Genomic DNA, 27,278 nt, shown 5'->3' on the forward strand with positions numbered 1-27,278 from the left:
ACCCCAACAACTAAAAGAGTGGATGCAACAGAATCAGGTGGGGAAAATCCTGGCAGCAGGGAGACTGGTTAGGAAAATAGAACATTACTTATTAGTAGCAACAATGTCTGCTATTCACAAACCCTGCTCTCTTAAAAGAAAAGGCAATTTTATGATCACAAAGAGGCTACATTTTCTTTTTATTGGCAACTCAATCTACATATATACAGTATTGCACAAATTATAAGTGGGTTGACAGTTATATTAATACAAATTCATGAGCATTTACATAAAGCTACTGCTCTAGGTTTTGGTGCATTTTGTGCCTGGTATTTTAGTAAATATGACAAACATAAAGGAACTCAGCTACTGCAATTCATAAGAATTGGCTTTCAAAAAAAGCAAATATGTCACCTCACAGAACACTTAATACGTCAAACCCAGGAAAATCAATAACTAAATGACAAAAGGAACACTGTTAAAGAAAAGTTGGTGATAAAATGTCAGGTTAAAGGGCGTCCCTGGTGGCACAGTGGTTGAGAGTCCCCCTGCCAATGCAGGGGACACTGGTTTGTGTCCCGGTCCGGGAAGATCCCACATGCCGCGGAGCGGCTGTGCCCGTGAGCCATGGCCGCTGAGCCTGCACGTCCGGAGCCTGTGCTCCGCAACGGGAGAGGCCACAGTAATGAGAGGCCCGCGTACCGCAAAAAAAAAAAAAAAGTCAGGTTAAAATATTAGGCTTAAAAATTTTAGCAATTGGACTTAGGACCCAGAGTGTACACACTGTATTGGGAATTATAAGAAAAGATCCCCATGTTCTGCTTCACAATTACTACTACCTTCCAAAAGAACAGTTCTGGGTGGCTACAATGTCTTCTTCCCTGCTAGTATAAACGACTGTTCCACAGTCCTGGTGAAACAAGATGGTAATTCACATAAATGCGATTTAAAATAAGATTCTTCTCACCCCAAATAAAATAAAACTAAATATACTCTCCAAATTACAGAGAAATCTCATCCAAATGTTCACCAGATGAAGAAGCCAGACCACCCGTTTACCTTCACTGACTGCCTCGGAGCGCAGGGCTGGCGTGTCACCTACAAGATGGGGAGATGTGGGTGGTCCCGGCTGTGCCCCTACCCAGCCTGCAGTGTGAGGGGGGACAAAGCCCTTCAGCTTCCCAGGGTATAGAACTGAGGGGATGGGCTAGATGGCTTTTAAGAGAACTTCTGATTAAAAGGATCTAAGTCCGCTTGAGATCCCATATCCGAGCAGACGCTTAGGGTGGGCAAAAGAACTGGACTTAAAAACAGGTGGGTGAAGTATTTACCTTTTGATCCCATCACTCAGAACTATTCTGCACTACAGTTAAGGAAATCTCTGTCCAATACTTTAATGGCTGGGGATGCTGCAGGGTAAGCAAATGAGGTATCAGACAATGAAGTTTTAGATAAAAATGTAGAAACGCTGTGCCCAGTTTGGGTAGAAAAACAATGCACCACCACACCACACCAGGAGTCAAGACTTCCTGCCTCTGAATTTTAAAATCCATCTTGTTGGGAGAAGTACGTTCAATCCTTTCAAAAGATCTACCAATCTACACCTATTAAGAATATGTTTTCTGAAATCCCCCCCAGGAAGGCAACTTCCATGAAACTAGCTCTAACAGAAAGGATGCAGGAAGGAGAATTTAATTGCAGGGTAAAACTTTTTTTCTTTACAGATCAGAAAAACGACACAAAGAGAGCAACAGATTCTCATTTTCTGTCCCCTATAAAGGACACAAGTATCAATTCTTCTGGAATCTAACACACTGGCTTCATTTTCAAATGCATCACTTTATTTTCCTTGTAAGGCAGCCATATGTTACAAACCTTAAGCATGCGACAGTCCTATGACTTCTGCAATAAGCCATAGAGCTTCCACAGCTCTCCTGGGGCCTACAGCCTGAGCAGTCCTGAGGAGTCAAATATTAAAGCTTTCTCCACAGCCACATGTTCCTTTGATGTTTGGGTTATTGAACACAAACTCACTGGATAATTTGTCTTCAACATAGTCCATTTCTGTTCCTAAAAGTGTTAGCTGTGCTTTCTTCTCGATGAACACTCTGACTCCTGGGGGAGAAGAAAACATGAGTCATATAAAGCCTGCCATCCCATGGAACCTGCTGATTCAAAGCACAACTGAACTTTAAATAGTAACCACTAACAAACGTCAAACAAGAGGCTTTTGAATCTGTCTCATTATTTCCTTTAAGGGATGTAGTGTTCAGTTTTCTGTCCCCTTTCCTACACAATAATCTATGTCAAAAACAATTGTATTAGGCTAGACAGTTGTGTACAGCAAATTCCATGACAATTCTGTGTAAAACTAGAATTTGCCTTTCTTTGCTATACTTCAATTTGCTACATGAAGAAAATGTGTATATTCTCAGTAAGAGTTCTGTAAAGATGGAGTCAATGAGATTAATGAAAATCCTGAAATGACATTTGTATACACAACACACTGCCAAGCCTAGAGAAACACAAAGGACTATGATATAATGGGCTAGTTTAATAAGACTAAATCATGAATCAGTACAAGCAGTTCTGTTTTTCTGCTTATGGACCAGAAAACTGACAATAACATAACTCCCTAGTTATCTCTACCTAACTAGTTGGTAGAGGTGGGAACCTTCGTAAATACTAATGGATTAAGAAAGCTTTCTTCCTTATAAAAAACTGCATCATTACTTAAATATGAACTATCTTTATTAGATCTCTTCTTTAAGATGAAAACTTTCAGGTTTAAGATACTTTTACATATTGATTTTAAAAATAATATATTAACAAATGTCTTTATTGATCAGTAACTTAAGTGCAATAAAAAGAATACACATCAAGAACCCATGAAAACTGGCTAATGGCGCACACAAAGCCAGTGCTGCAGAACCCATGCACGCTGAAACTCCCCTGAGGTTGTAGCAGTATTTATTTTGTTTTAAATAGATTTTATCAGATTATTGGGTAGGGGCAGGGACTGGGGGGGAGGGGCAAAATATAATTAAAGCACTGCAATTTTTTTTTTTTTTTTTTTGCTGTACGCGGGCCTGTCACTGTTGTGGCCTCTGCCGTTGTGGAGCACAGGCTCCGGATGCACAGGCTCAGTGGCCATGGCTCACGGGCCCAGTCGCTCCGCGGCATGTGGGATCTTCCCGGACCGGGGCACGAACCCGCGTCCCCTGCATCGGCAGGCGGACTCTCAACCACTGTGCCACCAGGGAAGCCCAGCACTGAAATTTTTAATAAAAATTGGAAATAGACTCTTCTAAAGGAGGAAATGACATTACTTATTTGACATAGATGCTTCACACCAAAGTGGCTGGTTCATTCTGAAGTTTTATCATCTTAAAATCCTTCTGCACACAATGATAACCTTTCATAACTGAAACAAATAAACAAGTTTATCCAATAATCTATCACTTAGTTACTAAGAGCACAGCCTCTGGAGTGAACTTGATTGGGTTCAAATGTTCATAAGGCCACTTACTGGCTGTGTGACCTTAGGCAAACATATTTAATCTCTCAGTGCCTCAGTTTCTTCATCTGCAAAATGGGGACAATACAGTACCATTCTCATTTAGTTGCTGTGTATAAATTAGTTAATATATGAGAGCCCGTCGAACCATGCCTCCCTTACAGTGAGCACTAAATACACCATTCTTACTATTATCATCATTACTCTCCATGCTACACAAGGCCAAACATTTTAGGGAGAACAAAGTGTCCAGAAAAAGTTTGCATAAAACTCACCATCTTGAACAACTTCTTCATCAGAGTCTCCTTTTGTCTTTGTATATTCCAGAGTGTAGGAAAGGCCATTACAACCCCTGGTTCGGACACCAACTTTCACACCAACCTGAAAAGGCATTGTAAAAATAAACTTAGTTTTAATGTAGTACAGATTAAACAGTTATAGTAATAAAAGCCCTATTTGATAATATTTTCTTCAAAAGCTAAAAGATAAATATTAGATTTCTGGCTATAAATAGTCCCTTTAGGAAGTATAAGCAGAATGGGAAACTAGCATTTAAAAAATTTAACTACTGTACAAATATCATTACAACATTGGCAGGGATCCAAAAAGAATAAAAACCAATTATATACGAAGAAAGAAATACAGAGGGAACACTGCACCCTAAAACTACAGTCACCAGTACCCTAAAAATGAGCTTGTGTGTTTTTTCCTATTTTCTTTCAGTCTTTGTCTCATATATAATCTAAACATGGTTTTTTTTTTTTTTTTGGCCGTGCCACGCGGCTTGTGGGATCTTAGTTCCCTAACCAGGGATTGAACCCATGCCCTTGGCCATGAAAGCTCAGAGTCCTAACCACTGGACTGCCAGGGAATTCCCTAAATATAGTTTTTATTAGAGCAGAAATAAAAAATTTATTCTCTGCTTTTTTTCCCACTTAAGACATCATTTTCCCATGCAATTAGCTTTTGTAATTATCATTTGCAACTAATGCCTACATAATATTCCACTACACCTAAAGCATGTTTATTACTTAACCATTACTATTAACCATTTTTTCTGGGAATAACATTTTTAAGGGAAGAGTTTTAATTCCAAAAATGAATAATCACCTTTTTTTTTAAAAAAAAAAAGGAAAAAAATATCTGATGGCAGAGATGACTACATAAGAAGACTGGACTTGCTCAAAAATGTTTTTGCTCCACCTCACCATGTGAGATGTTCCCAGGATATTTCCCTATGGTTAGGTTCACCAAGGTTCATAGGTCATCACCTGGCAATCACATTGCCTCTATGTGACATGGGGCCTTAATTCTGTAAACATTCTCAAGTACCAGAAAGCAAAAGACTGCAGTCAACACAGACGTTAAGAAGTTTAAAAAGTGACCAAACAGCACTTTTAAAATACCAATGTCTACCTCAATGTAGTTTTCTAACAATATCTACCCAATTTCTATCTATTCTTGAGTCCTATCTGCTTTTTCATGTGCGTATACAGCATTATCATAAGAAGTATCATTTTAGCAAGCAGATCCTGATTCCCTGAACAGCAGTAACATGTGCTTGCTCCAGGAAAGCAAACATAAAGTGGGAAGACACCTGATGAAGAGCATGAGTTAGATGTTAAGATATTTGGTGGTTTTGATGAGTTGAAGCATTCAGAGTATTCTCTTCTGTCTTCAAACAAGGAGACAGAACTATAGCTTTATTCACCTTCACAGTGACAGCTTAGAGAATGTGTGAGGGAATTTCACATATTCAACATGATAAATAATAAAGTGCCTGGCTGAAATTCTGGAGCACACGTCATAAATACTTGTTTAACTTAGTTTTTATCTTTGCAAATAGGAAGACTCAAACAAGCAGGAAGTCCAACTATTAGGAATAGAGAGACACTTTATTAAAGAGTATGTGAAAATACAGCTTTAGGTACCTGGAGTTTGGAAAAGGGATTGCTTATGCCACAAATGACACCTGAAGAAGTGTTTGCTCAACCCTTTTCATGTCAAAACGAACAAACATCCCTCAACTCTACAAAAGTGAAATTGTGTCAACTGGTCAATTTATACTCTAGTCATTAGTCTACCCAAATTTAGTTGGAATTGAGTTGGAACACTGATATACTTAGATTTAATAATTCTTAGGGGGAAGATGATCGAACTCCTGTTACACTGTAATACAGGTTGTACAATGGAACTTAGAAACTACTCTGTAGTCTAATTATTGAATATTAATAGTCTTGGAAGTCATTTACAGTATCCCTTAGGCAGTGAACAATGTGCTAAGATTAAGATGGTTCGCACACCCCTTGCCCAGCGATTCTACATCTAAGAATACAGCTTATGTAGATGAAATAAGCTATGCCTACAGGTCCAGAACAACGGGCCTGGCACACTACAGATGCTAAATATTTGTTGAATAATGTTTGTGGAAGCACTGAATGAGAACAACCCAAAAGACCTTTAATATGAGAGCGTGGCTAGATAAACTTGTTCAACGGAATACATTAGTATATGCAGCCATAAAGAGAATAAGGATCTTTATGTAAGGATATGGAAAGATCTTCAAGCTATACTATTAGGGGCAAAGCAAAGTGCAACCACAGTGTGTGTGGTATGTTCTCACCTAAGTAGGAAAAGAGACACACACGCAAATGTAACAAGCAAAGTCTAGGCCAGCGGTTCCCCTCAGGGAATTAGTTTTGGTTGTCACAACTCCGGCACAGGCCAGAGATTCTGCTAAACATCCTGCAATCCACTCCCAACAAGGACTATCCAGTCCAAAACATCAACAGTGCTGAGGCTGAGAAACCTTGGTCTAGGTAATAAAATGCACAGATGATCTGTGCAAGGACACGAAGAGGCAGCCTCCTGGAAGGGAGAATGAATAAAGAATGTGGGGCGAGAGAGTGACTTCCTTTTCATATTTTTCATAATACCCTGTTGTGTTACTTGCATTTAAAAATCATGAGCATTTTTTACTTTTTAAATAAAAACCCCTAATTAATGAAAGCACACTGTTTATCACAAGATAAATTCATTGTGAAAATACAACTTCAATTTTTTACTAAATATTTGTCTGATTGGTTTTACTTACGTGTTCAGGCTTATCTTTAAGAAGCTGTTTTATCTTGTTTACTGCTGAAGGTGTCTGAAAAAAGGGAAGGTTATTAAGTTGTTAGTTACAAACTTTGCCTTCTTCAGCCTTATATTTCCTAGTATTTAAGACAACTCAAGTCTATCTTTAGCAAATTCATGTGGTGAATTTATGTTCCATTCTCACCAGAGTACCTTGTGGATTTCATACACAAGCATATGAACTCTACTCAATTAAAAGCATTTTTAAAAATATCCACTAGCAACATCCTCTTCATCCCCTGCCCCCACCCCCTCAGTCAAGGTCAGCTCCCTGTCATAATCTCTGTGGTACTATCTACTCACATCACAAATATAATTTTTCTAGTCAGCATCTATTTCAAATTCCTACTTTATGCCCAGCAACAAGCACATTGCCTGACACACAGAAGGCACTCGACAGTCAATGAATGATATCAAGTACCACATTGGGAAAGCCAATCTTCAGGCATTTTTCCTATTGATCATTATTAACTCTATTGCTCATTCTGTTTACCCCAAATCTATTTCAGATCCATCAAAATGTACACCTAGAGGAAAAAATGTTACCAGCATCAAATAACCCAGTGTGCCTCTCGTGCCAGTCCCACCAAATGTCACAGAGATTGATTAATTGATTGATTTTGGCCGCGCGGCACGTGGGATCTTAGTTCCCCAACCAGGGATCGAACCTGCGCCCCTTGCATTGGAAGCACGAAGTCTTGACCACTGGGCCTCCAGGGAAGTCCCTATCCACAGAGATTATTACATCAGCATCTGAGCATCTAGATGATGCTCAGAACTAAGCTAGTCAATAATAGAAACAAGAACATGGAAGAGTTTTCAGGAGAAATGCTGTTTAACCAAGCCCAGTTGTCCTCAAAAATAAGAAAACGTCTCAATGTACTTCATGCGTAGATCAGCATTACAAACCCCAATTTCCTGAGGAGGCTGTTAGGGAGAAAGCCTGTCCCAGGGCATTCCTGGCCCACTTCCTAGCTGTGTCCCAGCCCATTACTTGGCTTAAACAGGGATAAAAGTCCCTCCTCCTCAGGATTCTTGTGAGTATTAAATGAACGAATTCATGAAAAGCATTTAGAATAGCGCCAGGAACAGAGAGCTCAACATAAGCCAGCTATTATTATAACAATGAGAATATATTATCATGAAGAGATCATGTCCTTCCTACGTTTCGTTTTACTAGCTCCTCTAGCTGGCAATGCTGAGCGGGTCCTCCAGTTTTCTATACAGGCATTTTCCTGGTTTGTGAAATCTCAGAGTGGACATTATGATCTACAACTAGGTAGTAATCGTAGCCAGAACTCAAGCCTGTGCTGGGGGTACAGACCTGATGGATGGACCGAGTGTGCTCTTTCACCCTGTCTGGTTGGGGCTTGGCCAGATGAAGATGCTGAAGCAGAGTCTGGACAAATTTAGAAAAGTCATGAAACCAATGTAGAAGGTTGAGACTATCATTAAAAAAACAAAAACAAAAACAGGGACTTCCCTGATGGCGCAGTGGTTAAGAATCCACCTGCCAACACAGGGGACATGGGTTCGATCCCTGGTCTGGGAAGATCTCACATGCCACGGAGCAACTAAGCCCAGGTACCACAACTACTGAAGCCCGGGTGCCACAACTAATGAAGCCCGCACACTTAGAGCCTGTGCCCCGCAACGAGAAGCCACCACAATGAGAAGCCCGCGCACCGCAACGAAGAGTAGTCCCCGCTCGCCGCAACCAAAGAAAGTCCGTGCGTAGCAACGAAGACCCAACACAGCCAAAAAACAAAAACAAAAATCACAGAACAGTGCACTGCACTTGATAAACAGTGAAACTTTGATTCAGTTATTAACATACGGTGTGTATGTATTTCTTATTGTGTGTCACTTAAAAAAAAAAAGTTGAATAAATCACTACCAGTGGGTGGTTTATAAAGGCCGTTTCCCACAGTTCTTTCAGAACAGGAACCAAGCAGATCAACGACAGGGAATAGGATGGGGGGGTGGGGGGAAGGAGGAAATTCTGCAGAGAATTATTTTTATTTATTTTTTAAGATCACAGTATATTAACCTCAAATAGTTAGAGAGATATTAATAGAAAAAATTTTTAAAAAATGCTTAGTTACACTTCTAAATGATTGCCAGTAAAAACTAGCTTTCCTAATTTTCATGGTGATATTTCCCATGTGAGTTCTGAAGAAATTAATCTAATTACTGTCAAATTACAATCAAAAGATTTCCAGTAAATTAAAAAAAAAAAGGCACAGTCGTGGGAAAATACTCACTGGAAGTCCAACCTGATGCGGAGCCTTGGTTTATTGCCAGCAGATGGGAGGTGTAAGCTCAGGGCACACATACCATGCTGCCCCACGTGTTTCTTTTCATCCTGACCAGGGATTGAACCTGGGCCATGGCAGTGAAAGCGCCAAATCCTATCCACTGGACCACCAGGGAACTCCTGAGTCTCATGTGACTTTCTAAATTATCTAATTTGGTTTTTACAAAAGCAATATATTTCCTTCTTTTCTCAACTCTTAGTAGAAAACACTTAAACAGCAAACAAAAGCAATTCATGGAGAGTGGTCCACTTACCACAAAGTGGTTGATGTTCAACATTTCATACAGAAAGGGGCTTAAGAGAAAAATTACCTGCGTGCCTGGGAACCAAAACATGTCTTTACAGGAACCAAAACATGTCTTAATTTCCTAGTGTCAGGCAATAATCCAATATACCCCACTGGGAGGAGTGTTACTGATGATGTATAACCCTGCTGAGAGTCCACTTCAGGGTAAAGATATGGTTATTAGAACTTTCCAAGCAATGGATCTGAATTTCAGAACAAGTCAGAATGACTAAACAGGGGAACGTTTGGGACTTAAGATCATTCTGGGAAATAGTATTAAAACTTCAACAAAACAACATGCTGCAAGCCTAGCGGCCCTCCAGTTTCAACATACTCCCCCAAACAACTAAGTTACCCATACCCACCCAAGAAAGTTATGTATAATCAATGAGTCTAATTCACCTGAGATTTGGCCAGTGAAATAAATTCAAGAAACTCAATGAAATATTATTTCTCTCATACGTATATCACAGAACAAGACATTCTTTCAAGTGAAAGAGTATCTTTGAGTGAGATATTTTGGCCTTAAAAAAAAAAAAAGACTTCTAGTCTGTTTTTGTGGCTGAAATTATGGGAGAAGGCACTGCAGATAAATGAATCTTTTGACTACTTCATAGCAACATACTTTTACTTTATCCAATGCCATAGCGTTTCTATTCCTTGCAGCAGAAACTTTCCATCCTCAATACTGCATTTCCTTAGTCATTCCCCAGGCAATTTTCATTTTTTGCTGTTTAAGGAAACAAGATTAAAACCCGAAGTTAACTCCATGATTATGTATACTAAACACGAGCCAACAACTACAACCTAGTTTCGTTTCATTGTAAATCTGGTATTTTAAGGTTTAAAAGATGGTAGATAAAGGGCAGCCAATGAATAAATTTCAGTATATTTTGTTTGAGTCATTCTTTAACAGCTATGGCATTATGATGCTGTTTCCCTTTTGTCTTTGCCTATTCCTGTACATGCAGGTAATCATAGTACATATTCACAATTTTGTAGCCTACTGTTCAAAGTTTAACATGCTACTCATTTGATACATAGTAACATACATATATAGTCACTGTTTCTTGAGTACTTTCCAGGTGCTTAATGGTTTATATGCATCATCTTTTTATTCTTTCAGTTCTGTGATTTAGGTATTAAAGATTAAGTAATTTGCACAGGGCTAGTAAGTCAAAGAATTAAGAGTTATGACTCCCAAACCTTTAAAAAAAAATCATTACTTGCAATGACTACATATCTTGCCAACAGGATTTACTCTTACTTATTTAACTGGCCTTTCACTGTTAGACATTCAGGCTACTTCCAATTGTTTCCTGTGTAATGCCCCTTAAATTGCCTCCATATACCTATCTTACAGCTTGGTCACTGTTCCAAAGGACTTCTGGGGCTACTCCTTCAATGAATAAACACCTCCTTGAGCCCCCATGTATTTAACATCATATTGTTTCCAGACCCTTCTCAACCAGGAGCTGCTAGAAATTAAGCCCTAAGGTACCCACTGTATGTAATGAATTAACTTCTCTCTTGTGCATCAAGAATGATGCTGGCTATGTACCATTAATCTTCACATCTTTGGTTGAGCTTTAGGACAGTTGTGGGTATATCCCTAACCCTAATTAGGGCTGCAATGATTCTGCTTTGTACAACAATGGAAATAAAGGCCTCTGCCTGCAGTGTAGTGTTAAATCTTCAAGTTCTTCAGTCATATTTTACTCTGGCTCCTATACATACAATTCCATTCGCAATTCCTGGGCCTGCAGGGAAGTAGGGAAGGGGGATGTCATCCTCCTTGGATGAAGGGTACTGACTTTGATGTGGTGGGTTGAAACCTTATTCTATCAAGGACCCACCCCTGGTTGCATAAAAGTGCCTGTGACCAGTCTTTGAAGTCTTTCTCTCCAGCAAACCATCAATCCTCTCCTGGATTAACAACAGTTAACACAGGTAATTTGGCTCTGAAAACATGGAATCATGCTTTTATTTCATCAATACCTTTTCCTAACCTCTCACTGACTAGACTGCACAGGTACAGCACTTCTCAAAGGTTGCAACATGTTGAACTCCTGATGTCAAAATTTATATACTTAGCTAACATTCATCATCTCTTCTTACCCATTTCATTGAACTATCTCATTTCATTTGCTCTCATCTGTCTTCACTCATTAGTCCTTTGATGATTTCACTGCTTTTGCACTTAAATGAACATGGTGTTAAACGTTTGCAAAAACACTTGAAAATTAAGCACAGATATCCATACATGCATGCCAGTGTGTTAAGACTAGGAACACATGCCAGGATTAAAATAACTGCAAGCCTGCTACCACAGACCTTTGGTGGAAAGAAACAGGGATGTGCGTTGGCACCAGCTAAGATCACAGGGAAAGGGACTAAAGTCCGCTAGACAGTTAAGGAGGATAAATTCAGACAATGGACTCCTGCATGCTAATTGGAAATGTTGATCAAAGGCAACACAGAGCCCTTGTGAACTGAGAACTGACATGACAAAGCAGTGCTGGTAGCAGAATTGGCCTGGTAAGCCGGGACAGGTAATGAAGCATAAAGGAGCAAGCACGGATTGAGAGCAGGTCTGAGAAAGTGGGCTGGGTTATTGTTCCTAGTAATTTCTAGAGGTGCCAAAGGCCTGGCCCATGACTGTGTCCCAAGAGGGTGGGAAACGTAGGTCTTAAATGTCTGATGACTAAGTAGGAATGGAGAGAAAGGGTATGACCCATGCCAAATGGTGGAGAAAGAAAAGGCAAAAAAGTGTCTCCACACTTTCTGACTCTTCCTGGCTCTATCAGTACCAGTGGTAGAATTCTTTTGATTTCTGAATAATTTTTACTGGGATTGAAAGGAGACGCAAAGTATGAGTAGTGCTTTCTAGTTCTTATGATTTCAAATCTTGGAGAATTCTAAGATTTGACAGTGTATCTTTCAGACAGGAAAATGGGCTTGATGGTACAGAAAAAAGGAATGTAGAATACAGTATCACATAAAAACAGAATAACCTCCTTATGCACCTAAAACAGTGACTCATTATAAAAATATATTCTTCCACCTGCTCATGACTTTCTCCTGTTTTGCTGAAACGAATTTTCCGGCAACAGGCCTTCTCATGGCATTAAATTGAACGGAATCCATGATTCAATTTAATCTGTTTTCCCCAGTCTTCAGGAATTGAATGTTTGCACAAAGGCTTCTTTACCAAGAGTGGGGTGTGTGTGAGAAGAATGCTGAACTGATCATAAGATTTCCTATGAAATTAATCTTTCAAAACTGCAAATAGTGACTGCTTAATGGACAGGGGGTTTTCTTTTGGGGCCAGGTGTTTTGGAGCTACATAGAAGTGACAGTTTTACAATACTGTGAATGTACTAAATGCCACCGAATCGAACGCTTCCAAGTGGTTAATTTTATGTGAATTTAAAACACAAAACAAAACTGTGCAGTACGTCGGGGATCCAGCATGCACAGTAAGTTCTGTAAGTATCTGCAGCAAGTTTCCTTTGAGTGTGTTTGACCTTTCACCCAGAGAACGCTGTAAACTCACTCAGGGTGGTAATTTATCCTTCTTTGTCCTTTGTTAGAGCCACCACGGCCTAGGGCCCCTGGAGGCACAGAGTGCGTTTCAAAGCCTCTTCAACCCCAGACACCAGGAAGTAACCCTTTGTGCACTGCAGCCTTGATCTCTGCAAGCGGGTGGGCTTTGTTGTCTCCGCGCTCTCACCGGCGCTCCCGCATCACACTGTGGTCCTGCGGCCGGGCGAGGCTAGGCTCGGCTCTCCCCAAGCGCCACAAGGGTAGGAACCCTGGTTCATTCACCCAGCTGCGCCCGGCACCTGGCACTTCGACCTCTAAGTAACCCGCGACCTCAAGCACTGCTGCCGCAGCAAGACCCTCCGCAACCCCAAACTCCGGAAAAGCCGCGCCTGACCCCCAAGGGGCCGTGCTCGCGCCGCCCCTCCCCCCTCCGCACGCGGCGGCGCGCCGCCTGCTGGGAAACGTAGTTCCCGGGCGCCCGGCTCCCGAGGAGCAGCCCCGCCCGTGCTTGTTTATCTCCACAGCAGAGGCGAGTTGGGGGTGGGGACGATGCGGCGGCTGCGGAGCGGGTCAGGGGTGCTGCCGCCCGGCCGTGCTGTGCCCTGCCACCGTGCCCCCCCTCGCGGGGGCGAAGGTGAACCAATATAACGGGCCCGGTCGCGCGCCCCAGCCACTCACCAGGGTGAGGGCGGCCCGGGTGGGCTGCAACTTCCTCTTGCTCACAGCCCGGACAGTGGCCCGGACTAACGAAGCCGACATCCTCGCCCTCCCGGCGCCCCGATACCTCGGGCCGGAACTCGGCCACCTCAGCCTCTCTCCATGGACACGGCGGGCGCATTGACGCCACAAGCTCCGGCGCACGGCGCCCTAGGCCCCGCCCCTCGTGGGCCCGCCCACGCCGTCGCCATTGGGCGGGCCGTATGAGTGACGGGCGTGGGGCGGGCCGTATGAGTGACAGGCGGAGAGCGTGGCTTGGCGCCCGGGCCGTGGTCATGTGACGCGGGACACAGGGGTCGAGCGCAAGGTCGTAGCTCTGCGGCAGATCCACGCCTGCTGACTCAAGCCGGAGTGGGGCACATGGAATGAACTCGGACTTGTGGACTCTGGAGGCGCGCCGTTCCACGCCCTGACTTCTGGGCAAGGTGCTGCCCCGCCGCTTAAGAACTCAGAGGAGTCTACCGGCCGTAGGTGCGGTTCACAAGGTGCGGCCGTAGGTGCGGTTTACAAGGGCAGAATGGATTCGAGGCCCGGACAGCTACATACGTTTCCGTCTTCCTTTTTGGTCCAGCTTGGCAGTTCTTAAGAGCGTAGAATTACCGCAGATTCTCAGTAAACATCCTCCTTCTCTCCCCTGCCTTTCCCCAAGCTGCTTAGGATGTTGGGATGTTGAAATATGGTACTAACACAATGTTTGCTTTAGGTTGGAATCCAGCTTTACTGTAAGATGTGACTGGGCAGCTCGGGGAATACTTTTATAGCAAGTACCAGTCGATAGCTTGATGGAATACCTGTTGCTTGTCAGATCTTGTGGCTGCTCAGGGACTTCTGTCCTTTAATTCGGCAAACATTCCTGAGCCCCAGGCATTGTGCAGCCAGCACTATACCCAAGGCGTACACAGGAAGCCTGGTAAACGGAAGGTCCAAGGAAGAATTGGAGATCCTGGTAGGAGAGAAGTGCAGTAGGGGCAGCAGATGGGAGGAGAACATCAAGAAAGGCGGCATATCGGGCTTCCCTGGTGGCGCAGTGGTTGAGAGTCCGCCTGCCGATGCAGGGAACACGGGTTCGTGCCCCGGTCTGGGAAGATCCCACATGCCGTGGAGCGGCTGGGCCCGTGAGCCATGGCCGCTGAGCCTGCGCGTCCGGACCCTGTGCTCCGCAACGGGAGAGGCCACAACAGTGAGAGGCCCGCGTACCAAAAAAAAAAAAAAAAGAAAGGCGGCATTTCTAAATGCTAAAGGGAGAAAGGAAGGAGGAGGTTGTGTGGAGTCTTGCTGGGGAGGATGGATTCTTGCTCAGTGTTTTGACGTGGAAAGAACTAATCAGTGAAGTGTTTTTTATTTTTATTTTAAAATGCTGGGCTGGGCTGGGCGAGGGCTTCCTCTCGCTCCCCGCCACGCGCGGAGTGTGAAGTGTTTATTAGAACCCAGTTTATCTTTCATCCTCTAGAGCCTACAGGATTGGATAGTTCAGAATTAGTTAAGTAATTTTCTCTCTGCTACTTAGACGCGATCGCATTGACAGAGAATAGTTGTTTTCCAAGCCCCGCTGTGCACAGAAGAAACTGTGGGATTAGGCGAGGTAGTGTGGAATCGTCTCTTGGTTTCATCTTTAACTAGGTGGGTGATTTGACTAGGTGGTGATCTGTGAGTAGGTGGGTGATCATGTTCCTTCTCATGCCTTGTCTCCTAAAGATATGAAGATTAAATGAAAAGCTCTTGGAAGACTGCACAGCACACAGCAGCACTCCATAAACGGTGCTAATTGGTAATAGATATTCAAAGATGCCATGAATTTTGAAAATACTTCATATGATACAATGTCATTATACATTTGTCCAAAGCCACAGAATGTGCTACACCAAGAATGAATCTTAATGTAAACAGTGGACTCCAGGTGACAATGATGTGCCCATGTAGGTTCATGGATTGTAACAAATGTCCCACTCCGGTACAGGATGTGGACAGTGGTGGAGGTTGGTGTGCTGCAGGTGCCATAAGGGAACTCTCTACTTTCTGCTCAATTTTGCTGTGAACCTAAACCTGCTCTAAAAAATAAAGTTTATTAATAAAAATGTAAAAAAAAGATGCCATGTATTTTTATCAATTATTGAAAAAATGTTATACAGTTGCGTAGCACTGTTCAGGTTTCAGAAGAACCCTTGAGCACATCATCTCATTGGAGCCTCACTACTTTGAGCCACACAGAGGAGCGTTGGCATGGCTATTTTATAAATGATGCTTAAACTCAAGCCCTTTAGTATAGTGCCTTAGACACTATTTAAAAAATCCAGTCCTGAATTTTCTGATTGAGGATCCTGTGTATGACTAATAGCTTTCTTTCCTCTATTTAATACACACTACTCAGTTTTTAACTTGTTGGCTGTTTTGCATGTATGTGCTCAGCCACATAATCTGCTTGTCAGTGGATCAGGCATACCTAATGTTACTTGAAAATGGTGCAGATCCCTGAAAGAAACTGGCATGTTAGAAGAAAGTGTCTTCATGACTATATAAAAAATGTGTGCTCCTTTATCTCAGAGCAGCAGCTGTTGTGTGGTATTGAAGTTAGGCGGGTGTGGAGACTGTTGAAGTGGTCCCAAGCTGTAACCACTTCTAGATTTCCACTAATAGGTTAAAAACTTACAATAGGGGAATGTTCAACACTGCACTTCAGGATTTAATTTCAGGGTTCTAGACATTTAAAGAAGTGTTTTCTTAGTAAGACCGCACTTGATCCTCACTACTGTGCAAGGGCAGGTATGGTTTCCATTTTACAGGCAAGGAAAATGAACTGCTAAAAGGTCAGAGGGATTTGCCACACTCTCAGCTGGAATAATGGCAGAGCCAGAATCTAATTAAGCCTAGAATTCCACTCAGTGGAAAGTGTGCTAAATTCTTGACTGCTGCTGTCCAAACAAGCCTGCTTTCAAAGAAAAAGAAGTACCGAGCACATCTTTGCAATTTTAGGGAGGTTTGTTAAATTCTGTTTGCTTTTCAACATTTTTTTTTGCCGTAATACTGAACCCTACTGACTTATCTACCCAGGATTTTTTCCACTAGGGTAATATATATATGTATTTGAATAAACTGAAGTTATCTGAGAACATTTAATAACATCTCTAAGTGTGCACATTCCTGCTACTGTACACACTGAGCAAGAGATTAAAAAGTGTAGATTGGGAGTATAAAAAATGGATTTCATATTTTTGTTCTTGAGAGAAAGAGGAAGGGAGAACCCTGGTGGTGGGGCATTTTTGCAGCTTGTAAGAGACAGACCAGCTGCATCTGCAAGATAGCCACACCCTGGAAACTGGACTCAGCATGGAGCAGATGTTCCTGTCCCCCAGCTGGGGTGCTGAGAAGGGGCTGTGACCAGCATCCAAGTAAAGGGAGTGAAGAGAACCAAGGGCAATACATTATCCAGGTCTGCTGGCAAATACTAGTCACTGTCCCACTGATTCAGTGTGACGAACTGAAAATCAAAAAGCTATCAAATACATTAGGCAGAATCTACTTTAGAAATCAGAATAAAATGTAGGAAACTTTCAACATTCTTCAAAGGATATATGAAAATATGGTTTCTATGAAAAGGAAGATAATAAGAACAAACTAAAAGAATGAGAGGAAAAGGAAGGTGGTGGGTTAGGTAAGTTCAAGAAAGTTACAAGTGCAATAACAAACCTCATGTTAGAAAGAGCAAACAGGAGGATGACACTAAAAATCAAGCCAGTCACGTGGAGGTTAAACTTGACAAGCTTTCCTAACCGGAAAGAAAAGAGATGATAGGGAGAGGCATTTGAGAATAGACAAAAGTATTTTTGAGAACTAAAATTATGAATATAGATATTCTCTCAAATTAAAAAAAAAAAACCTTAGGTGGGGAGAGACATTGGATTCACTTTTGTTTCAGACAAATGTCACTGATACAAAAGTTACAGGGAGAAATAAACACAGAAGCATCCAAGCAGAAAAATAAAACCTATAAGGGAACAAAAATCAGGTTGGCCCCAATCTCGTTACTATGCCAGAAGACAACAGAATGCCATCAACAGTCTTTCCAAAGAAAGTGACAAGAATTACGTGTCCGGTCGACTTTTACGTGCGAAGGCAAGAGAAGAAAAGAGGAGCAGCGGAGGAAAGTCAGGTAGAGCAGTTTTAGCCCAGGGTGCTTAATTCACTTGTTAATTCATGAGTTTCTGTTCATTCAAAACTGAGTAAGGAATAATGCCTAATTCTTTCTACCACAACTTCCCTACTCTAAAGTTCATTTTTTTTTTCTTTTTTTCGCTGCCCCGCGTGGCTTGCAGTATCTCAGTTCCCTGGCCAGGGACTGAACCTGGGCTACAGCAGTGAAAGCCCCGAATCCTAACCACTAAGCCAAAGGGAACTCCCCTCTAAAGTTAATTTTGATATGGTTCTTTTTTAGCTGGAAAATGTCTCCAAGTAATTTGTTTAAAAGAAGGGCACACAAGGTGTGCTACTTTCTGAGCCCTCTTCTATCTGGGAACGTTTGCCCAGCAAGCACCCCCTGCAGCCCTTCCTATGCATTCACCCCCCATAAATCTGTGCCTCTTACTGGCACACTCTCAGGACTTGGCAGGCGTCGGGTGTCAATAAACACCAGATCGAATGAGCACATGTAAAGGGAACACGGGATAAAGAGGAGCAGATCTGTACTGCCCTTAATCCTTGACCTAGTTTCCTCAGAAAATGTAGGACTCTCAGTGGAAAGTAATATGGATAAAGTTACAGGTTGAAAATGTGATTTTATTTCAAAATGATAAATAAACCGAGGCATAGTTTAGACCATGTACTACTTCTGAAGGGCTTGTGAATTAGAGAAACAGTTCCAGGAGGGCTCCAGTCAGACCAATCAAACTCATGATTGGCAGAGATAGCCTCTTTAATAATCAGGGATTTTAAAAGTCCTCCACCCTAATTTCTGAATATCATAAAAAGTAAAAATTACTTTTGTCATTTTTCCTTTGAAAATGTTTTTAGCAGCAAACAGGACTCTTGTTTTCCTTACTTCATTTTTATGACCATAGTAGTTATATGTCAACTTACTTAAAATTGGAGAGGGAAGAAAACTAAAAGCCCCTCAGTGGCACTGCTCATCCACGGAAGGCTCACATAAATAGGTACTCATGTTCACGTTATCACTTCTTCTACAAATATCAATAAAGTAAGGTTTGTAAATCGTAAATACAGTAGTGGCAGTTCACACATATTTGACACGCTTTCACACAAGGATTCAGTCAACAACAATAAATATAATTTCCCCTCTTCAAAACAAACAAACAAAAAGGATTTATAAGGGAAAAAAAGGATTAATTTACTTGGAGTTCATCAGCACACCAATTTTAGTGTGCTTTGAAAGAATTAAAAAGCATGAAATTGTATTCCTGAATACTGGCCCATAATTACATTTTTTTTTTAAACCTGTCTTCAATACATACATCATGGCTTTCTATTAAAATCCTTAAATCTACAGGGATTTGTAGTAGGTAAGACTATATAAAAATTTTTTTTCCTCATTAACAATTTCATTAAGTTAAAAAAAAAAAATCAGACATTTCCCTTAAATGTTAAGTTGAAGCCTGATCTATGCTGCTGTGTCCTGTGAAATGAACCTAATTTTCAAAGTGAATAGGAACGCCTGAGTGGCCATTTAGAGTGCGGCATTTTCCTTCCCTCATGATTCCTGCTGGGTCCTCTTCGCTGAGGCTTTTCCCTGAGTCATATATTTACTGGAAAGGCTACCTAGAGGAGGGGAAAAAACAAAACCCAACATAAATGAAACAAGCCTCACTTTATCGTAAACGCCATACAGTTACTTCTTATTGTTAATTATTCACAGAAACTTTTCATACTGGTCACTTGTTTTCAATCAAGTAATTTGGCTAGATATATTGTAAAAAGGTATATATAGAACATTATCTATTAAACATAAGCCTCGTCACATTCTTTCTAAATGCAGACGAGTTGCTAGAGTGACATCATTTTAATACATTTGCATGCTCACTATTTACATATTGGTACAGAAGGCCAGGTGAACTTTTAAAGGCTCTGCTCTGCATCTGCAACCAAACAGAATAGATTGCAAAGAATACTTTGGTCAGAAATATATATCTTGGGTCATTACTCTGACGACACGAAGCTGTGAATGGTGATATTGTAGCCATAAGTCATTGATTTAAAAGAAAAAAAGGAAATTTATTATATTTACAGGTGAAGGACAGAAATAAAGACTGCTAATTAAATGCATACCACAGAACAGTTAATAAGTTCTGTTCTGGAGTCTAAACAAATCGATCAACGAAGCAAGAAAACTGAGAAATTCTTAAGTGATTACTTGTAAGAAAGTAGTATATAACAAAGGTTATACACATTGATTATATACATTTCAAATCAATGGGGGAAAGTATGGATTGTTCAATAACTGGTATTGTGTCAAATAAGTAATTTTGGAAGAAGAGGGTTAGATAAGTTTCCTCCCTCACATCATACTTTTCCTCCCCACCTAATTCCAAATGAATTATAGAATTAAATATAAGAGAGTCAAAGTATAAGAAGTAGTGGCTATTTATACAATCTTGGGGTGGGGAAACAGTTTCCTAAGTACATCACATTATATTTTATTTATGAAAAAGGCTTTCTATGCTTAGTACTAAAGAAGTTACAAATCAATAGAGAAAAGATGAACACCAATAGATAGCTGGTGAAAGAAAAAGCAATATATGAAAGAGAAAAAGACAGCACAAAAAAATATTCAATATCAATGGGTAATCAAAGAAATGCAAACAAGATACCAATTCCTAACCACCAAATTGTTTGAAGGAAAAGCAGAAGGACAGGGAAGTGGGTAGAAATTTTGGTAAAGGAATATTCATACAAACCTTACAATAACTTAAGTATGCAAACAACTCAAATGTCCAGAACTTGTGATATGACTAAGTATATCATGAACAAAATAGGATTATTAGGTATGCAGAGGATAATTAAGAACATGAAAAAAGCAGTTTATAAAACCACATGAATAATATTTCCATTAAAACTAAAAATTAAAAAAGGAAAAACCCTACCAATCAGCTATTTGGCGCTTCATTTTCCTTATCTGTAAAATAAGGGCAATAACACCTACCCCCTTGGAGTTATTGTGACGATTAAATTAATTAATACATGTAAAGCAACTGAAACTGGCACATAGAAAGTACTCAATAAATGCTAACTATTATCATTACACTGATGTAAAAAGCTGGGAAGATTTTACCTCCAAAACCTAAACAATAGTTATTGCTCTAGAACGGGACAAGTATAAATGGCTTTTATTTTCATTTTGCTTAAACTATACTTTCTAAAATGTCCAAAGCCAAAATATTAAGTATGCAAATATAAACTTATGCCCCCCAAAAGCAAACTTTTCGAAGCAGGACATCTAGATAGTCAACTCACAGTGAAAAATGAGTGCTATGTCAGGAAGATTCAAAGTACTCTGCTTGTGTATAAATACCATATTTATACCACGGAGTGTCTACTGGTCAAAAATACACATCTTTGATATTCTGAACTGCACAAAGTATTGAGGACAGGCTTTTCACTTGAAGGACAAAAATTTAGATCACTGCACCTCATATTCTACACACACTTCGGATGGATTAAAGATCTAAATAGGAAAAATAAGGTTTTAAAGCTAATAGAAAAAAATACAGTTGTATATCTTTATAACCTCAGGCTAGGGAAGAATTTCTGAAAGATAACCCTAAAATCATGAATCACATGTCCATGAAAACTAATCAGGGAAAACCAATCATCTGATTATCTCAAAATTAAAAACTGAAGTGGCAATAGATACAAGGTGAAAGACAAGACATACTGGAGGAAGATATTAAGGAAGTATATAATAATAAATGCTCAGTATTCAGAATGAAGAACGCTTGTAAATTATTAAGGAAATGATAATGCAACAGGAAAACAGGCAAATGATCTGAACAGACCATTTATAGAAGAGGAACTCCAACTGGCCAGTTAACATAGAAAAAGGTGCTTAGCATCACCAGAGTCAAAAAAATACCCATTAGAACAACACCAAAGTATTTCTCACTCATCAGATTTGTAAGAATAAAAACTGCTGATGGGAGTGATAATTGTTTCAACCAATGAGAGAGTATACGACAATATCTAACTAAACTGAAAAGGCACATATGCACATATGAAAATGTGCTATGACCCAACAATTTGACTTCTAGGTACTCAAACCCTATAGAATCTCTAAAACATGCTCAAGAAGACTCACACAAGAATGATCATTACAACACTGTTTATAATAGGAAAAAATCAGAGGTAATCTAAATGTTCACGTACTAGGTAATGGCTACATAAAATATTCTGTATTTGTATGATGCAATACTGTAAAGAAAGAGGCTAAATCTATATACAACAACATATATAAATTTCAAAGTAATTTCGTTAAATAGATATAAAAAAGCAGGTTGTAGAACATTCTTATTATACAGTGTGATATGTCATTTAAATTTAAATATTCACCAAGGATACGTATATTAAAGGATACATAAGTAAGGGCTTAAAAAGAACTGGTACCTGAAGTCATAATAATGGATCCTCTGGGATGGAGGGGGACATGACAGACAGAATGGGCCTGGGGTAGTCACCATCTTAACCTTTTATTAACAAATGATTGAAAAGAAAATGTGAAAAAATAACGCCAATTCTCTAGTAGATGGGTAGTTGTTATATTATCTGTACCTTTAAAAAAATTTTTCCCCAAAATGTTAAGAAACCATTCTTTTCTAAGAATAGTACTTATAGTTTTATTACTGCATCACTTAAACATGTAGTCCTATATATATATATATATATATATACACACACACATATATATATATATATATATATATACACACACACAAAATCTCATCATACCTGAAGAAACTTCATATAAAAAATTCACATGTAAAAAGATAAAACTATGGGACTTCCCTGGCAGTCCAGTGGTTAAGTCTCCACACTTCCAGTGCAGGGGGCACATATTCGATCCCTGGTTGGGAACTAAGAACCCACATACCGCATGGTGCGGCCACAAAAAAAGATAAAACTGCTAGAAATAAAATATGAATTTTTATGTAATCTGGGGGAAGAACATGAAATTCTTAAAATTGTGTAAGCATGACTTGAAACTACCCTAAAGCTGGCTAGATCAAACTACTAAAACAAACAAACAAATGTTATGTATGGCAAAATAAATCATAAATGAGGCTGAAAGAATAATAAACTGGTGGTAGTGGCGAAGCCTACTGTAACTCATTTGACAAAGCATGAATGAATTTCTAAGTAGAAAGAACTAAAGACAAAAATGAATCCTCAACGAAAATACAAAGATATAACACGAAGAAATACAAATGAGAACATGGGAAATGTTAGTGTTTAATGGTAATAGTAGAACTTCAAGCAGACTGGCAAAAAAGGACTACCCTAATGGAGTGAGGGTATGGAAAGTTTGTGAATGACTCTCTGAGATTGTCAACAATCACAACACGGCATTAATTGTATCTCTGTCGAAACATGCATACCTTTAAACCTATTATCCTCCTAAATGGGTATTTATCCTGAGGAAATAACTAGACAAACATGCAAATATACATTATAATGTTTAAACAGTGGTCTTCAACCTTGGGTACTTGTATTCCTGAATAGCTTAACAGGACAAGTGCTTAACGTATTCGTTGGGCAATCAGAGAGCTGACCACAGTGCTTCAATTTCTGAGTTCTTTCTGAGAATGCCTTTGTGGCCCAGGCTTTGGGCTGGTTCTCAGGAATCACACCACTTTTTCTTTCCCCTTTCACAAGACAGAGAGGCATACCTTCTAACCATCCACCTCTTAATGTGGTACATTGCCCCAGGGTGAAAAAAAAACTTTGGGAGGCAGGGAGGCACACAGAATGCTGGTATCTGTGATAAAATGTGAATGCCTCTAATAAAAACCCAAATTTTTAGCTTTCATAAAATTACACTGATAGCTGATGACCATCAAAATAATTTCTGATGATGCGTTATTATGTGATTTTTGGTCAGTTAATTAAAAAGGAATGAAAATAACTGAGTGGCACTGTTGTAATACATCTTCCCTTCCCAGACTCCTAAAGGTATTTCTTATTACTTTTAATTTGCTATCATAAAGACTAATGAGTTTTCTCAATGTTTACCAAGTATAAAAACAAAAAGATTAGGAACAGAAATGATTCACTGTTTCAGTCCTGCAGTAAGTAGTACTGATCCAAAGTTGAATGAATGCATGGGGAAAAAAATCCCATCTAAATAAAGGACAGTCATTTTCAGTAAGTAAACATAAAAAGCAATTTTTAATCAAAATTTGTAACATTTGTTTTGGCTAATTATATTATTCTTATAACTATAAAAATAATTTAGAAGAAATGTTTACACTTTGAGATTTAATAAAAAGCTTAAAAATTCAATTTATATAAAAAAATTCAATCTATATAAACACTTCTGTTGCAGATAAGTATGATAGGCTGGTAAATAAAATGCTTGAAATATATATGATTAAAAGGTACCATCTTAAGATAAAATTCCATGGAAGTGAAACAAAAGAATTCAAGGCGGAAAAAAAAAAGATGTAAAATTTCTGCAATAATATTTACATTTCATTTGATACATTTAAGCTTGATTTAAAAGTTTTGTTTTTAAAATGCCAATATTTACAAAAAACCTCCAGAAATTACATGTTTTGCAATTATGATGAAAAATGGAGATATAAACTTAAACACATACAAGGAGATATATTGGTGGTTCAACATTTTGGGGGAGAGTATGCGAGCAAAAAAGTTTTGAAGACACTGACATAACAAATGTTTGAAAAGAGCTAGCTCATTAATAAGGAATGGTTAAATAAATAATGTATATTCATATACTGGAATATCAAGAAGGGTATGAAAAAGAATGATCTATATTCACTGATACTAAGATCTCCCCATATGGTTTCTAAAAAGTGCTTCTATTATTTTAAATTTACTATCATAAAGAGAACTGTGTTTTTGTTTTTAATAAGTAGGCTTTAACGTTCTGGTTAAGGAAAAAAGTATACATCATCATGAAGGAGAAAAGATATCCACCAATCTCTTACAGTATCTCCAATTTTTAAGATTTCAAATCCTGGGATTAAAATGGAATAAACGAAGAGACAGGTAGTTTCTTTGGAAAAGTAATTTTCTTTGCAAAAACGGTAGAGGATTAAGAAATAGAAAAATGTTAGTTTTCTGAGATTCTCATACTGAACAGTTTATGACTATGGTTCTCCAATCTCCACATACTCCTGTTTTGTTAAAAATTTCCATTATATATTCGTCCTAGAAGTTAGAGAGAAGTACAGCATGGTTGGATGGAGACTTTGCGTTAACCACAGTAATAAGAGTAGTAATAATTTATTGAGTGATGTGTGCCAGATGCTGTGTTAAGGGCTTTACATATATGAAATTAATCCTTACAATTGCCCTGTGAGATATCAGCCCCAATTTATCGACAAGGAAACTGAGGCACTGAGAGGTTCGATAACTCGACAGAGGTAATGCAGCTAGTAAATGACTGAGCTGGATTTCAGACTCAAGTAAGTCTGATTTTAACACTCGTATTCTTGATTATTCTTCCAAACTTACTGAATATCTAAGGCACTGTGTTGGCTGTGTGTATGTGCAGGAGGGAGGAAACAATGAAGATCAAGGAAATTCATGGAATTTTCTATCTACTACTATCACATTTGAGAGTTAAGAACTATACGTAGCTTAGTGGAAAGGAATGGAGGGAGGTATCAGGAGAGGAAAAGAGAAGTTGGTTGAGTGCTTACTACTGAATGGGTGCTTTAATCTTCTCAGCACCCGATGACACAGATGGTGCTACTGCCAATTTTATAAATGTGACATCTGGAGCTCAGAGCAGCTAATTTCTTCTAAGGTCAATATAACTGATGTGTGAGAGCAGGGGCTGTCCACACCAGCAGGCTCTTGTTAGGAAACTACCCGTGCATCACAGATAAATAAGCCTGTGAAAAGGAAGAGCTTTTTGGAAACTTAATACTACTTACAGTTGAGACATATTTCACATCTATAACAACATAGATAACTTGTATAAATTTACCATGGGTAAATTTGACAGTATTAACAGTTGTCAATAAATTAAACTTGAAGTTTAATTTATAGGAAAGGATAAATTTTAACCACCTATGTTTTCTTTTCTGGTATAAAGTAAACCTATTTATTGTAATAAACTTACTACAGGAAAAAAATAAAATTTTACAGTTATTCAAAAGATTTATAAATATGTAAGTCTTTTACTCAGAAGAAAATTTATTGAAATCCTAACTTACTGTCAATTGGTAATGCCATTTCTAGGCATATGTCTAATATCTGTATTTCTCCCCCACTTAAAAAATTATACAATTATAAAGTTTTACTCTCAAGATGTGTAAAGCCTTTAGCAGAAGCAATGCCGACAGATGCCCTGCGGGAATATCAACCCCATCAGCACCCCCTGTCAACCTCCGCCCTCGCTGCATGCAGCTACTGTTCTAAGTGCTTTTATGAGGGTTTCTCAACAGCCATACCAGGCAAGTGATAGTAGTGCTATTATCCCCTTGTAACAGATGAGGAAACTGAAGGAAGTGGAGGATAAGATCACAAAGCTAGAAATCACACCATGCGATCTGATGGCAAAGCCGATATTCAGAAACACCTTATCCTTGGCAAAACAAATATCTCAACTAAGCAAGGATCAGTATTTTCTTATGTAAAATGTTCTGGAAATGCCTGTTCAAGGCTGAAGCTTGTAAAAACAACGCTCTTTTGCCTTGCTTACATCTGGTAACCTTGTGATCCTCAAACTCTCAGAGGATCTACGGGAAACAATCCCACAAACTGCAGTGGAGTCTGTTTCCCAAACACTTTCATCTGTTGAAGTAGCTTTCAGAGGCAGCCTGTCAATCTCATCCATCTTTCATGGCTGCTGCCATTGTCAATCAAATCCTCTCATGATAGGCCCCATTCTCTTTTCACACAATTTCATTTTGAGTGTTTTCCCGTAGAACTTTTCTTATTTTTAAGTCCATGCATTCCACTGACAGCAATTACAAGACCTTCCCAGGAAAGAGCTGCTCTCGCCTGTTCTTACAGAGTCTCCTATGTCTTTACCTTTCATGGACACCATATTCCCCTATTGGGTAAGGGTGGCAATTCTCTGAAGATTTCTGTTTCTCTTTGAGTTGTTCTACCTCACTGTGCACACCAACCTCAATACTCAGGCCTTTTAAATTTTGATTGTAAAGAGATTTGATGCCATTTCAAATGTTTTTTCCAATCATTAAAAAAAAAAACCCAACTGTAAAATTAGCATATCATAAAAATAAATGTCTACTTCTATGTAGATCATTTTATATACTGGAGATAAATCATCGTGGTACTGACAGAAACGGAAGTACTGAAATAATTTAATAATTCAATTAATTTTTCTCTTGTTAACATTCAAAGTAGAAACAACCAAATACTCTTTGCCTGGAGCTCTCAGCTTTCCCAGGGTGAGATCACTGTGCCCTGGCTTATTTCAGCCTGGTTTGGTGAAAGCTGGGAAGAGTTCTCTCTACGGTGGGACTCTGGAGGCTGCTGAGGCTCTGAGAGCGCTATCTCTCAGAAACCGACACCTGATGGTAGATACAGATTAGCCTCTTCACACTCTGTAAACTAACACAGGCACC

The 27,278-nt window shown here is 39.5% G+C and overlaps 2 protein-coding genes across 10 annotated transcripts in view; both read right to left on the reverse strand.

Moving 5' to 3' along the window:
• Positions 1-1,798: 1,798 nt before the first annotated feature.
• On the reverse strand, positions 1,799-13,657 carry ISCA1 (iron-sulfur cluster assembly 1). Of its 4 annotated transcripts, XM_067744787.1 has the most exons (6): positions 13,459-13,598; positions 9,860-9,964; positions 7,956-8,030; positions 6,591-6,644; positions 3,772-3,877; positions 1,799-2,094 (listed from the first exon to the last, which is right to left on the reverse strand). In XM_067744787.1, exons 2-6 carry the CDS (start codon positions 9,878-9,880, stop codon positions 1,946-1,948), a joined length of 405 nt encoding a protein of 134 aa, XP_067600888.1. In that variant the 5' UTR covers positions 9,881-9,964; positions 13,459-13,598; the 3' UTR covers positions 1,799-1,945. The 4 variants fall into 4 exon arrangements, with proteins under 4 accessions (XP_067600888.1, XP_067600886.1, XP_067600890.1 ...); XM_067744785.1 differs by lacking the exon at positions 9,860-9,964 and having other exon boundaries at positions 13,459-13,657; XM_067744789.1 differs by lacking the exon at positions 7,956-8,030.
• TUT7 (terminal uridylyl transferase 7) overlaps positions 13,459-27,278 on the reverse strand; it is a 71,985-nt gene continuing 58,165 nt past the window's right edge. For 5 of the 6 annotated variants that reach the window (XM_067744777.1, XM_067744778.1, XM_067744782.1 and 2 more), the window contains one exon: positions 13,459-19,263. In XM_067744777.1, coding sequence (XP_067600878.1) covers positions 19,196-19,263 — 68 coding nt within the window. In that variant the 3' untranslated portion in view covers positions 13,459-19,195. The other variant, XM_067744779.1, reaches the window with a different exon arrangement.

Source organism: Pseudorca crassidens, chromosome 7 (genome assembly GCF_039906515.1).
Source record: "Pseudorca crassidens isolate mPseCra1 chromosome 7, mPseCra1.hap1, whole genome shotgun sequence".
Taxonomy (NCBI): domain Eukaryota; kingdom Metazoa; phylum Chordata; class Mammalia; order Artiodactyla; family Delphinidae; genus Pseudorca; species Pseudorca crassidens.